The 14,654-nt window shown below is 41.1% G+C and overlaps 1 protein-coding gene across 1 annotated transcript in view; it reads right to left on the bottom strand.

The window, feature by feature from the left end:
• Positions 1-14,654, bottom strand: part of FAT3 (FAT atypical cadherin 3) — a 707,842-nt gene that overhangs the window by 138,645 nt on the left and 554,543 nt on the right. The window contains exons 5-7 of the mRNA XM_030883783.2: positions 13,752-14,066; positions 11,216-11,426; positions 2,487-2,626 (exon numbers count right to left, since the gene is read on the bottom strand). Coding sequence (XP_030739643.2) covers positions 2,487-2,626; positions 11,216-11,426; positions 13,752-14,066 — 666 coding nt within the window. The remainder of the gene's footprint in view (positions 1-2,486; positions 2,627-11,215; positions 11,427-13,751; positions 14,067-14,654) is intronic.

Raw genomic sequence — 14,654 nt, 5'->3', positions numbered from 1 at the left:
CCTGAACGGCTCTAGAGACAAGCCTAACTGTACACTAGTCTGAAGTAAGATCAGCAAAAGCAGGATGTGAACAACGTGTACATTCAAAGTCTTGTAATACATGCTTCCATATTAATTTTTTTAAAGTGGGTGCACATCAGTTATCTGGGTTTAAAACTCTGAACCACTGTGACTTCAGGCATGTATTACAGTTCCCTGCACATGGTATGAACTCAAGAAATATTTGTAGAAAAGATGCTGTTGAATGATTTATCATCTGGTCCTAATGAATTTCTGAAATAAAAGTTTCATAGATAATTTTTTTTTGGTTAACATTTATCAGTTGTGTGCTTTGGAGATCCAGCATACCTGCCATTCAGACCCTATTGAAAATGTAATATCTACTATCCATTAATTCATTCTAAAATATTTAATATGTATCTATAACATTCTGGGCACAATGAATCACCATTTAATTCCACTGTTATGAAACTCTGGAGAAAAGTAAGTAATGAATAGGATTCCATGCTTTTATTTGTATTTTATCCAAATACGTCTTATGTTTCTAAGTGGTGCTAAAAGGTTGAAGTTGGATATGTTAAGACACGGCTAATTTAAAAAGTCTAATTTAAATTCCCATTTAAAGTGAATTAGCACTAAAGACTTAGCAATGCTACAAGTGGGTTGTTTTGTATTAGTCTTTAGATTGTGTGATTCATGCAGGATCTCAATCTTGGGGTCTTTTCCAGGTATCTCTATCTTTTGAAGATACTCTGAAGCAGTCTGGATTTAGGTAGGGCCATACAATTTACTGTCTCAACTGGGGCAACTTTGAGTGTGATAATTACACCGGTGCAATAAGTATAAATGGGATTCTCTCAGGCAAATAGGGTCGTATATTCATCCTAGGAAAGGACATGGGTTGAAAGATCAGGAGTTGATACACACGGGCTGCCTTATCAAGTGCATGTCACGTCCCCTTTCTGGGTTTCAGTTTATCTGATGAAAAGTAAAAGGGTTGTACTAAAACCAAAGCTACTGTTTCCTTCAAACTCTGCCACTTTATGCTTACAAACAGTCTCAAAGGAAAGAGTCTCATTATGTTTTTGAAACAGCTTCAAACTGAGAGACAGCTGGACAGACAAATACATAAAACCCTTCTCCTCTCCCCTTTTAAAAACCACACTGTTATAAACGCTTACATCATAGTTGAAATAAATCAACACTTGCTTACTTTAGGGCTGGTAAACATTTCATCTTCAATACCTGAAGCATTGTGTTGAGAAGGATTCTGAGGCCACATCTGCGCTCAGCAGGAAAGAAACCAAAACAAACAAACAAACAAAGACCCTTGATCCATTAGTGATGGTTTCTGGGGTCATGGGAACAGAAGAGAGAGGCAGGGAGGGTGGGAGGGGTTAGGGGCTGTGTGTTTGTGCCAGTCCTCTGCTATAACTGGCTTAAGGTCTCTGGTGCTAAAATACAAAACAAACAAACAAAAATCTCATATGTAGGGTAAATCTGCTCCATATTGATATCTAACACTGTATTAGTCTCATCCAGAGATTTTTTTTTTTTTTTTTTTTTTTTTTTTTTGCGGTACACGGGCCTCTCACTGTTGTGGCTTCTCCCGTTGCGGAGCACAGGCTCCGGACGTGCAGTCTCAGCGGCCATGGCTCGCGGGCCCAGCCGCTCCGCGGCATGTGGGATCCTCCCAGACCGGGGCACGAACCCGTGTCCCCTGCATCGGCAGATGGACTCTCAACCACTGCGCCACCAGGGAAGCCCTCACCCAGAGATTTTTTTCTCCTCTTCCTTGTTCTCAGCGCCCTTTCATGAACACTCAAGTAGCAGAGTAGAAGTGATGGTCCTCAAACCTGGCTGCATGTTAGAATCACATAGGACCTCTGGGGATGGGGCACAAGCTTTATTGGTTTTAACATCCTCCACCAGGGGATTTTACTGTCCAGCCAGGATGAAGAACCACTGGCATAGGGTCTGGAACGGGAGATGGGAGCCAGGACACCGAGCTCTCTTGTTCTTTATTAAGGCTGTGTGACCTTGGATATATTACTTAGATTATCTTAGTTTGTAAAATGAATTTGGACTCAGGCATTCTCTAGCTTTAACTTTCTGTGACTAAAGCATGAGGAGGTGAAGAATATCATGGTGAGTTAACTCAGACACTACAGATGTCCTTCTCTTTGTAAATTCAAGGAAAGCTGACTTTGTTGTCAAAGAGATAAATCTTACAGGAAATGATCGGGAAACAAATACACATCACTCTCCCATGCATGAAAAATCATACTTTCTTGAAAGAGGCAGCTAAGTTATGTAATATTGTTGATAGAATCCTTTGTCTAAGCTGTTCTTGCAAATGCTTTTTTTTTAAGTGCTAAAAATCCATGGACATAATTTACTACTTTCAACACATATTTTAATTGCTTGCACCTCTGACTTTAGCAGACTTCTCGGCATTCCCACTATTTAGTAATTTGACATCTTACCTGAGTGACAGCAACATTTGTCCCATCGGTGACTTCCACACTCATATTATAGATGGACCTCTGCTCTGCATCCAAAGGTTTTGCAATGACAATGGTCCCAACGCCCTTCTCAGCGTCAAAAGAGCTGTCAAAATTGCCCCCTGACGAGTTCACAAAAACAACAGGAAATTAGCATATCCGAAAAGTTATTACACATATTGAAGCATACAGCTTTAAAGGGAGATCTTATATAGAAACGTTTTTTGACAGGCATCCCTATTGCTCAATTTTGTACATCTTAAATGGGACCCTTTGTTTTTTAACTTAATTCATATTTCAAAGCACAGCCTCTACAATGCATAACAAATATCACAAAAAAGAATGTATTGCAAAAATCCCCTCAGCACTAATGTTATAGCAGTGAAGCATAAACTGACTCCAGAAAATATTTAGAAAGCCAAAGTCCCTTCAACCCCTTGTGGCTTCTGGGCTAGGAATTTGTAGATCTTTTGCTTTTCCAAAGTATTGATAGATTAAATTCTAGGTAAACAAACAGTCCAATTATTATTAACAAAAATGAGTAGACACTCTGAAATCCATTCCAGGATTGATGGTAAACATGTGGTTGGTAGAGTTCAGATTCCCTCAATTAGATGTCAGAAATAAAGTTATAAATATTAGAAAATAAGAAAAAGCAATAAAATTGAATTTCTTATTAAAAGTTCTCTCTCTGTAAGTTGGGATATTTATAGAAATATATTTTTGCCATCTTGACAGTGTGACTTAACTTCCTCCCCCCAAAATAGAAAGTTTATGGGAGATTTACAAAATGAAATCTGGAAAGAAGGAGATGAAAACATCAGCTATGGAACATCAACCGATAAAATAATCCATAGAAAAGTTTAGAAAACTTTACTTTTCTCCCCCTGAACTAGGTGTAATCCATAAGCTGTAACTGATGTGCCTAAGACAGCATAGACTTTGTGGAAATTACTGTAGGTGTTTCCATCTCTGCGAACCAAAGTGTAGTTTATGATCTTTTTCAAAGTGAAAGATTTTTTTTTTTTAAGGGGAGAGAAGATACTGGTATAAGTGCTGGAACAATTTTAATTAAGTATCAGTATATGTTCACAAGCTCTATTTACTTTAGCCTGAAATTTCATCATGTCCACAAATTTTGTTCTTGGACAGTAATTTTATTTAACTACAGCACGTAGGGCAATGCATTTACTGAATTTCATATTTTAGAAAAAAAATCTTGGCTTCTCTTTTTTGCATTTAATTTTGATTATCAGTCAACAATATACAATTTCTATGATATTAGAATTAGAAATGGGCAGATGAGTTAAAGGAAAAGAGAATTTTACCTGAACTGCTGGAATCTGATGTATAATGACATGAAATAAATAATATGGTGTATTTAAAAAAAACCTGGTCATACATATGATCAGGTTTTTCAGATACTTATTGCGTGTAGCTGTCATATACACTTGAGATTATTTAATTGCTAGAGAGAACATAATTGCCCTTGACATTTAATTAAAGTTAAGGAGATATGGGTGTACCAGAGAATTGCTTGGAGATGTATTTTTCAAAAATTTCATCTCAAAAAGAGACTCATCTTCCACTTAATATCTTTAATTGATTTACTGAGAAATACTAAATGTTAACTCCAAAAAATGTCTTTTGAAGAACAGGATAAAGAGAAAGGGGAGGAAATCTAGGCTGAAAGGGAAGTAAGCCTTAGGTCACCATGCCTATTTCAAAGGGAATGTTTCATCTTGATAATCACATGAAATGAAATGTACGACTGATTCAAGTGTCTTGAATAACCCTCCTAATGAGCAAAGAAAAATCATTTGCTATCAAGTGGTATATTATGAAAAAAAAACCTCTGCCATGGAAACTTTCAAAGAAAAGACATAAAATTGCCTCAGACTGTGTAGAAGGAAAGATGGGAAAGCAACTTCTCAAGCCATTTCTAGTGGGTATTAAATCATATTTTAAATCACATTTAAAATCATCTTTAGAATGTCTTCCTAACAAAGATTTTTACTTTCTTAAATTTGAGTACTATGATTTTTTTGGGGGGGGAGTGGAGGAGGGTCAATTATTTTGGAAGGTGAAAATTTGTAGGTCAAAGTAAAACAGAAACTACACTAACTATAAGCCTTTGATTTGCTCCAATTTGAAGACAAATAAAAATGAAATTTAGAGAACACACAAGCAAAGATTTCCAGTTTCAGTTACTGTTTCCATGGGGCAATTCTATTTCCTCTCCCTCACTGCCCTAGAGTCACATTTTCCTCGGGGCCTTCCCTATACAGAAATACATCATCGTTTCATGTGCTTAGTGGCATAAAATTTACATATTTTACATATGGCATATAGATTGTGCACCTTCTTATTAGTCATTTTTTGTATCAAAAAACATTTTTGGCTACTTTTATGGTGGTGTTTTTTAATTTTTATTTTATGTTGGAGTATAGTTGATTAACAATGTTGTATTAGTTTCAGGTGTACAGCAAAGTGATTCAGTTATACATATACATGTACCTATTCTTTTTCAAATTCTTTTCCCATTTAGGTTATTGGAGAACACTGGGCAGAGCACAGGGAACTCTCCTCAATATGGTAGTGATTTTTTACAGTTTTCTCTCCTCCTGCCTGTGTGTGTGTGTGTGTGTGTGTGTGTGTGTGTATCTCCCCCATTCACCTTTACTGTTTCAAATACTCTAGAACAGAAAAGTTGAAAGGGGCAGGGGAGATAGACAAAGAAAGCCTGTGAGTGTCTTTCCATCCATCAATAAGGCTAGCAGCCTCTGATACTCACTTCTAGGGCTTTAGCTCCTAGTTAAACCAAGATTTCATGTAAAACCAGGTTCCCCAAATCTTCCCTGAGTTTTAAAATGAATTTCTGACAAGGGATACAGAATCTGGACCAGCAGTTCACCATCAACCCTCCCGCAATTTCATAACCTACCACTTAAGCCTCCCATTTCATGAACGACTCCATCTCTCTCCCCCAGGCCTCAGTTTTCAGGCTCCCTTTTAGCCTGAAAGGTTATTTCATTTTGTAGGAACCCATGTCCAATTCATCTGGGGTGAGAATATTAAATGGAAGGAGTCTGCTTTCACTAGCAGCATTCTGTTTAAAGAAGATGTGCTTCCTCAGAGCCAGTAACAACATGCAAAGCCAGAGTGTGCTGGGGCAGCAGCGCTGGGCTAAACAAAGGGTGGGGAGGAGGGAGGACACTGCGGAGCTGGTCTGATTTCAACAAAGTGGGGAATTAAGAGAAGTCACAGCCTGAGCGTTGCTGCAGGGGTGTGAGGCAGAGATGGTTAAAAGCGAGGTTGTGAACAGCCCACATAACAGAGAATTCATGTCAGGGACATTTCTCTTGGACCATTTTCGGTCAAGACGGGTGTTAAGGAGTAAACAAAGAGCACGAGAGAGGCGTGTTGGATTTCTATTGGATTCTAAAGTTAAACATTGCAAGTCGGAGTGTCCCAAAAAGCTTTAAAAATGGGACAGGAATGAAACTACTTTGAGCCAGCAGCTACTGCTGGAATGTACCGGGCAGCAGGGTGTTGGGCCATGATTTAGTTAAGCTTTTCTTTAAAGAATCACCATCTCTCCATAATGAGATCCAATGCTGACTATCTCACAGCTTTCCCTTTAGAGAAGCTTCCGGGCCTCTCCCCTAGCTATGATTCCAATCCACTCTATGTGCGATGGTAAAAATACCAACCAAAATCTAGTAGTCACCAGGGGAGACGAGCTATGGGAGAAGCTTCCAAAACACTGAGCCGCTGAATCTCAATGAATTACAGGAGTTGTTCGCAAGCTGTTCATTCAAGTTCAGCATGTACACCTAACTTAAGGAAAAATGCTAAACACCATTTCTATGGCTTGATCATGAATAATTTTCTGCCTTGGAATGAAGCAAGCACAGTACGGGGCTAAAACGGATATTTACATGGAAGGCAGGAGATGCAGGCTGGAGGTGGGAAACAGTGGTAGGAAGGAAAATCATGTCTAGAATCTGGTTTGAAATTCATTTTCTTACAAACGATAATATCCGAAGCTGTTTTAGGCTTTTTATTATTTTCCTAAAGTCTCTTCAGGTGTGTTCCTATGGACCACATTGTTGCTATGGAGAAAAGAGAGGCATGTTCGGGATCCAATTAGAAGAAATGATGTCAACTGATGACTCTGAGCAAGTGTCATCGTGATGGAGGAAGAGCTGTATTAAAAATGGGACACAGACATGGCTTCACTTGGGAGGGGTGTGGGGGAGTTTTGTGATAAAGAAATCTGGCCATGAGGTTAGAGAAGACCCAGAGAGATGAAGTGCTAGTCAGGGTACCATCAAAGACTTTACCTTGCCTATTTGATGGAACCCTATTAAGGGATGGCTCCATTAGGGACAAGGTTGTCTAAGGACAGGTATAAGCTTATGAGACAGAAGCAGTCAAGAACCCAAATTCCGCAGGAACCTGTGACAAACTAAGGGCCCAGGCAGTGCTTCTGAACCTGCAACACAGAAATGTATTTCTGCTAGAGCTGGACCGATGTGTTCCCTTGTACCATCAGAGGATTATTTTCAAAGAACAGCCTTTCTCTCCTCTACATATTGGGTGAGGCAAATGAACAGAGATATTTTAAGTGCTTACTGTCTACAAGGAAAACAGTTTTTCTAGTCTAAGTCAGGGGAAAAGCTAGAAAAGTGGGTGGTAGCCTCCCCCATCAAACTGGAGGTAAAGAGGAATGGTTTCAAGTGTGTAATAAGGGTGATCTTTACAATACAAATATTTGCCCGTGGGATAAGGATACAGGGACCAGATTGCATGCACATTAGAGAGTATGTAAATCAAGATGCTGCTGAGTTGAAATCATAGTCTCCCGAGAAGTGTGAAGATATGTGATAAAGCCACAAAGGATTGTGGGTTAGTTTTGTTCCCTTCATTTTCTTTCCCTTTTAACACAGGGAAGGAACATGCTGTGCAATGGGCTGTTTAACCACAGAACAGCTGAACTTTATAATGTTTCCTTTTAATTATAGCTTTCTTAACTCGGTTACAAGTGGGCTTCTGTTTCTGGAAGCTGAGGAGAGTCCAGCTCCGTAACATTGTAAGCAGTGGTGTCTTTGGAGGCACAAGAAAGTATCTGGCAGGTCCTTGTTGGCGGGGTCTGGACTTGGGAACGAAATCTTGCTCTCGACATGGTTTTTGTGAATTCATATCACGGTGGGAGGAAAAGAAATGCAGTTAAACAAGATTCGGGCAGATTTCGAAATATGGAAATGAGGAGACAATACTCTCAGGGGAAAAGGCATGCTGGAACACTATTTCTGCTGATTTAATGAGAATTCATTAGTTATAGCATTTGTAAGCTATAACTGTTAGGCCGGGAGGTGGTATTGTCTGTAACCATAAGTGTCTGTATAGGTGTCTATCCAGCTACAGTACACTGCTATGTTTCTTAAGTACTGAGAATCACTTTCCCTCTCTCTCCTCTATGTTAGCCTGGCCAGGGAAGATGTTTAGGTAAGGAGGAAGGGAAGAGACAGCAGAGAGTTTCAGTGGCCAAGGATAAACAAGCAAGAAAGCTTGAAAGTAAGAATGAAACATCTGAATATGATAAAGGAAACAATAGGTTTTTAGAGAAGGGGAAAGGTGTTGTCAGCAGGTTGAAAAAAATATGACTGTCTTAGATCAGAAAGGATTTTCAGGAGGGGGATTTTCTGGAAGGAGGACCATATCCATTCTGAGTGCAGCCAGCACCCGGGGAAAAGTTTGTAGTTTTGCCGTGAAATAAAGAGTTAACATTTTAATATGTTGGCTGGATGCGGGGATGGAAATAAAATCATGTTCTGTTTGAGCATCTGGCCCAGTAAGTTCAATTTTCAGGAGAAGCTTGACTAGATGTTACGAGATATACAGTGAAATCTGTGATGGAAGTATCTACACTAGAGGAACAACCCAGTAGGTCTTCATTAAGAGAAGTACTTGTGTACTAAAACTGAGAGGATTCTATAAAAAGAGTATAGATTTAGGAATAAAGATGGAGAAACATGAAAATGGATGCCATGTTTTTGATCATGATTCCTGGATATGGATTTGAAGCAGCCTAAAGGGACTCCTTCCAGTGAGGACTTTCATTTGTCAACTGCCTGTCTCTTCTTGGACCAGTCCTCATTTGGTCAAAGGTGCTGTGTTGCTCAGGCTGGGAATACAGTGGAAGGTCACACTGACTCTGGATGGGTCTCAGGAGGCATCAGTAATGTTAACACATGGGCTGCCTGGGGCATCTCCATCGGTCACCATTGTTTATTCCACTCACCGTGGATGGACAACAAAAGAAGCATTGGCAGAAGGAAGGAATCAGGAGGAAAAGACCTTGACCTTAAGGGTTAACATTGAAGCTAAGATAAACACAAATGAAAATGTACACTAGCACTAATAATTCTGGCATGGAATTCATGCAAGTAAGGTTACATGTAGCACCACTAGGCATGCTTACCTATACACACCATACACACACATGCAGGGATGCTGAGGAATTGCAAAAGTGACTGGATAACTGGGATCAGGTGGTTGGTCAGACTGAGCATCAGCAAAAGCTGTGCTTGCAAGATTTCTGACAAGAAGTGCAAACAAGGGCATCCTGGGGTGGGTGGGATGTGCTGCACATCAGGAGGTTGCATGCATGCATCACACAGGGAGAGAAGCAGTGCTGTCAGGCTGTAGAGGTGCTTGCAAACTGGAGCGTCAGGGGAGGAGGGAGATGAAATGGTGGCTGATGGCAGAGGGCAACTCCTCTCACATCTCAGGACAGCATGGCAGGAGCCCTGCAGCCTGTTGGCTTTCAACTGTACTCTTCCTCAAGTTATTTAAAAGAAGTCATGATTGCACCAGGGACACATTGAGACTGAGATGCATCTTCTGTGACTGACTGAGGGTGGTTCTGAAGGAATCACCAAAGGTGACAGCACAGACAACCAGACGATGCATAGGTGTGACCCTCTGTTTCACAAAGAAAGAAGACACTGCACTGGATAATAACTTAATGACCTGAAAATGACTGAGAAGATACAGAAGCGGAGACATCTTTAATGGATCAGAAGACGTTCCATTTCAAATGCGTTAAGTGGAAATGAAGACGGAGTTGAAAGCTTGGGAATGAGGATGGTCATGTACAAGGATGGTGTGATTAATGCCCATTAAGTAAAACACAGATGTTCTACTGGCATTCCATAAAATGAAATAGGCAGAAAACAAGTCCTTTCTTTTGGGGAGTTCAGAGGACCCTCTACTGAAGTTTGATTGGGGGCCATGGGGCGTTCTTTTTCTGTGCTTCACTGAAACAGATGTGGAATGTTCTAAATGCTTTCCCCAGACCCAGCCATTCCTGGGAAGAGAGGCAGGTTCCTACCCATCCTATCCAAGCAGTGACATGTGGAAGGAAATGATTCCCCCAGACCAGCTCTCTAGATTCGCTGCCTTCCACGGAGAACCGTGGGAAGTCAGCTCCAGCTCGACGCAGTATCAGATCCAGGGCTGACGCACGCTCTCTCCCCTCGTTTTGTTTCCTGGCCCTCAGCACTTATTTCCTCTCCACTGCCTCTCGCTGCCTGGTTGTGGAGGGCAGTGGTGCTGTTTTGCCCTCTCTTTTTGTAGCCTTGCGTGCTTGCTTGCTTTCTTTCAAGGAATTTAAAGGTTGGTTTCCAAGGTCTATCCTGCCTGCATCCATCTGCTTTCTGTATTCGGTTCTCACGGGAAGCTCTCCCTGGCTATATATCTAGGCTGCATTTCCTGCTCTTCCTATTGTGGACAGCAGCCAGGGACTCTCCTGGTGGGGCCTTCTGGTCTACGAATGGCACTCCTGCTGCAAAACCGAGGGGTTGGGATCTACTTGAATTTAATTTTCAATTGGAAAAGGCCCAGTTAAACCAACCTACAAAAAGATCAAAACAAAACAACAAAAAGCCCACATACCTCAAAACCAAAGAACAAAAAATTTTTTTAAGAAATCAAAACAACCTCCCACCCCTACCCCAAATCCAAACCCATCAAACCTCAAACAAAGGAGTCACTGGCTACGAGTAATGCAATAGCTGTTAGAGGCATGTATGAAATTTGTGGGCTGCACTTCAGCCTGTCACAGGCAGTTATGAAAGATGTAATTTAATTTGCTTAAAAAAAAAAACCCGTAAAAGGCAGATTGGATAGCTGTATTTTAGCAAATGTGTTTGCACTAAGGGTACCTTCTGTTGAACAGTTCTGCCCACAAGCTGTCTGTAGAATATAGAACATCTCTCGAGCATGCTTGCCACCTTGAAGCAGGGCAGTCGGGAGCAGAAAAAAAAAAAGAACAGAATGCAGAAAAAGGTGAAGAAAAAGAGAGAAATGAAGGACAGCAAGTCCAGTACCATCAATACATTTAGAAATGAGATTAGCCAAGTGCGACAATAGAATTTAAATGACACACAGAAAGACATTAAGATTGCAGTAAATAACGTACTATGGAAAATCCAGCCAGAGAGCACTTTCTGTTCAGCTTAGCTACAGAGTCAGAATGAAAGCACAGGTCGATTATTCATTTTACTGGCTCTTTTGCATTCCAGCACTATATATCTTTTAATCTTAGTGCTAATCGTTGTGTTTTTTGTTTGTTTGTTTTGTTAGTTGCTCTGAACAGTCAATGATTACATTGCCCAGTACTGCTCTGGAGGACTCGAACTTACCAACGATGTCAAACCACAGGGGGGTGTTAGCTGGCTGCACAGACACCACCCCTACAATCTCGGTGATTCTATCGCTTTCCATGACTGTAAAGTTATAAAATGGCTCATCGAAGGTCAACGGTACAGGTGAAGGAGGTGGTTTCTTAATCCATTCAATGTGGAGGCGGGCCGTGGAGGACTTCTGAGGGCGCCCATTGTCCACTGCCTTTATCTACTCACACACGGAGAGAACAGAAAACTGTCTTAGAGCCCAGATCCTGGTGGAAGTCTCGATCTGTCACTCATATGTTGTTGGGCTGAGAGTCCTTCCTTATCACAGGGCCAGCAAGGGGAAGAAGACAATGGAGATCTGGAGAGAATGGGCTCAGGAATTGGGGAAAACAACTTGGTCACGTAGGGGGCCCACACCACATTTGCCAGAAGGTGATTTGAATCACTGCCAAGCTTGCAGATGTGGAAAACTTGAAAAATAAATGGTGCACTTACAAATTTTAGTGTTTTACGGACACGAATGATAGTTACATGAGTAGCAAGAGCTAATTTGATTCCTTATACCTCTGGTGGTAGTGTTGGAAAGGGAACAAAGTGCATCACATAGACACATAGAATTGTCACATAGGATTCCAGGAGGATAATGGGAGGGGGCGTGGGAAAGGCATCAGCCTTGCAAAATTCGTCTCAGAGGCCCTTCAGTTACGCTAACTCTGAAGAGGTGAAAGAGACCTCTCTTGGTGGAAACATGGGCTCCTCTAGCCAGTGGGGTAAGGAAGAGGGTGTTAATGACTCTTCTTTATGGTCTGATATAAGGACTGAGTAAAGCATGTTTCCTTGCTCAGATATGCAGGGTTAACAGCTGTGGTGTCCTGGATTTAAATGTGTGTGTTGGGTGGGGTGGGGGGGAATGAAGTTAAGTCCGACAAGCAGACATCAATGACAGAAATTTAAAAATCAAAATAAAAAATGGATTAAAAAATATTACATCAATAAAAACATTTTTAGGTGCAGAGCTAATAGCTATAGCCTTTAAAAACAGTGACAACTCATAGCTCCCTAATGCTATGTTCATGGATGAACACTCTGCCCCAGAAAATTCCTGTGAGATGAAGGATGCTTGAAGGTAGATGTCTTAGGTAGGGTTTCCTAGGAGCAGAGTCTGAGATAGGGATTTGTGTACAAATGGTTTCAGGAGGAAGTGTTCTCAGGAGAAAGGGAGTGAAGAAAGCAGGATGGACGGGGAAGATGCTAAGCAAGGGTGTGGTCTCAGTTGAAGTCTAACTTCAGCCTGATCCCAAAGGGAGTGCTGAATAATTGTATCAAAGTGTTGGATCCACCTGGAGGCAAGGAGGTTGGACTTTTATATCTGGTGTCAGTTAGTAGTTATTGGCTGTGGGCTGCTGGGCTGGGGTAGGAGTATGGAACCTCTTGGGCCAAAAAGTTCAGCCAAGGATGACCCTCTGGAGAAGGGGGCAGCTGTGAGCCCTTAGCAGCCAACACTCACAACAGTTGGGGGATGTCCGCACCAGCCTGATAATGGGGATCTGGACAGGGTACCAACAGTATCCACTGCAATCCATCCAGTCCTCAAAGATTCCCATCGGCAAGTCTCACACAACTGCAACAGCACATATTACATGAGAGCTGCTAATGGTAGAAACAGGGCTGTTTTTTATTATTATTGTTATTTTCTTTTCTCTGCCCACTCTTCTGGATACATTACTGAGCAGGGAAAGGAATCCAAGTCCAGACCATAGGAGTAACAAAGATAAATAAATGCACTCTGACTATCCTTTAAAATAATAAAGGCTTGACCATTCACAGTGGACAAGGCTGAAGACTAAGAGAAGGATGGAAGATGGTGCTAACTCTTGACAGTTGTTGAGACCCTGGGAAGTGCCCATCACCTGTGAGGCTGAGCAGTCCCCCTTTGGGCATAGGCATTACAAGTCTAAAGTGGTTAGGGATGGGGAGTGCAGGCTGGCACCTTAGGTATGGGAGTTTAAGCCTCTATTTGAGATGGTGCTCATGTTTGTTTTTATTTTTAATTTTCTAACAATGAAAAATTTAGTCATTTTTTACTTAAGTTTCTTCACTTTTTACAGAATGAGCCTAGCTATGATTTGTGTCTCACAATTTATACAGCTAAATTCATGTTCTAACCCATTGTCAACAATTACAAGAGTTGTTTTCTTTGGGAGATTTTCAGGACATAATGAGTGGTGGAAAGGTTATGTCACTCTGCTATTCCCCTCCCCTCAGTTTACATCTATGCTCAGTACCTTGAAGTGATCTGGGGCCACAGGAAGTGTAATTGAGTAAATGATGGAGCAGGCTGTGTACTGGGAATAGGGAGTTTGGCTGATAGGACACAACCAAAGGAAATGGCCTCACTAAGAATATCACTGAAACAGAAAGTAGCCTTCCACTGTTGTGTGGCTGCACTTTTTACCCCAGAGATTTTTTGCTTAAAAAATATACATGACTAAGAAAATAACTTCCTCCCCCGCATTAATGTTATTGAGGTTCAGAAAAATCTTACCGTTAGAATGTCATAACTCCCTGCTGTAAATTGCTTTCTGGAAGAAACCATGCCAGTCTTAGGGTCAATGAAGAACTTTCCATCATCATTCCCATCCACGATACTGTAGGAAATTTCTGCGTTGGGGCCCTCATCTCTATCAAATGCAAAAGCCCTATAAATGGGTTCTCCTCTCTTCTTCCGGTCACGTTCTGGCAGCTTGATCTGGTAGACCTTCTCTGGGAACTGGGGCTTGTTGTCATTTTCATCCAAAACCTGAACCACCACCCAAATGGTTGACTGTTTTGGAGAGAAACCACCATCTGTCACAGTTACCTGAGTTTTGAAAGAGAAAGCATTTTACAATTAGAAAAGAGAAAAACGTTTTTCACCACTCTTTCCCCTGCCACCCCATGAAAGGTCTATTCTGTGCCTTAGGGCATCTCAACTTCTCTTATTCCTGTAGCTCATGTCAAATGCATAACTTTTCATAGTTCATCCATAAAAGCAGGGAAGGCCCTAAATCCAGTCATGGAAATCATTGCTGAAAGGGCAGGAAGGAGGCAAGGCTCTTATTGTGGTGTGGAGCGGAGAGGGAGAAGAAATAGGATTGACTTTATGAAATGTGTCAGGTTATATAGCTGTAGTAGACTTAAAATATGCTCCCCTCAACAGACACAGAAAACAATATAACCTTTATTATAGGTTAACCCATGGGTATTTCATCTAATTCTTGGGAACTGCTATCAGCATTCGAATTCCTTCAGTATTCACGTTCCTTTCTTTCTTTTCCATCTTCCTGTAAAATTTGTGATTTTTACATTGTCGCCGAACAAAAGGAAAACTCTGATGTATACTTCACAATTTTGATGGCTGGTTGTAAGCACCTTTGACAGTTAAAATATGTTTTTAACAGTCACAAAA

The sequence above is a fragment of the Globicephala melas genome, chromosome 8 (genome assembly GCF_963455315.2).
Source record: "Globicephala melas chromosome 8, mGloMel1.2, whole genome shotgun sequence".
Lineage (NCBI taxonomy): Eukaryota > Metazoa > Chordata > Mammalia > Artiodactyla > Delphinidae > Globicephala > Globicephala melas.
Note: the sequence above shows the minus strand (reverse complement) of the source record. Positions and strands in the feature narration are given on the sequence as shown.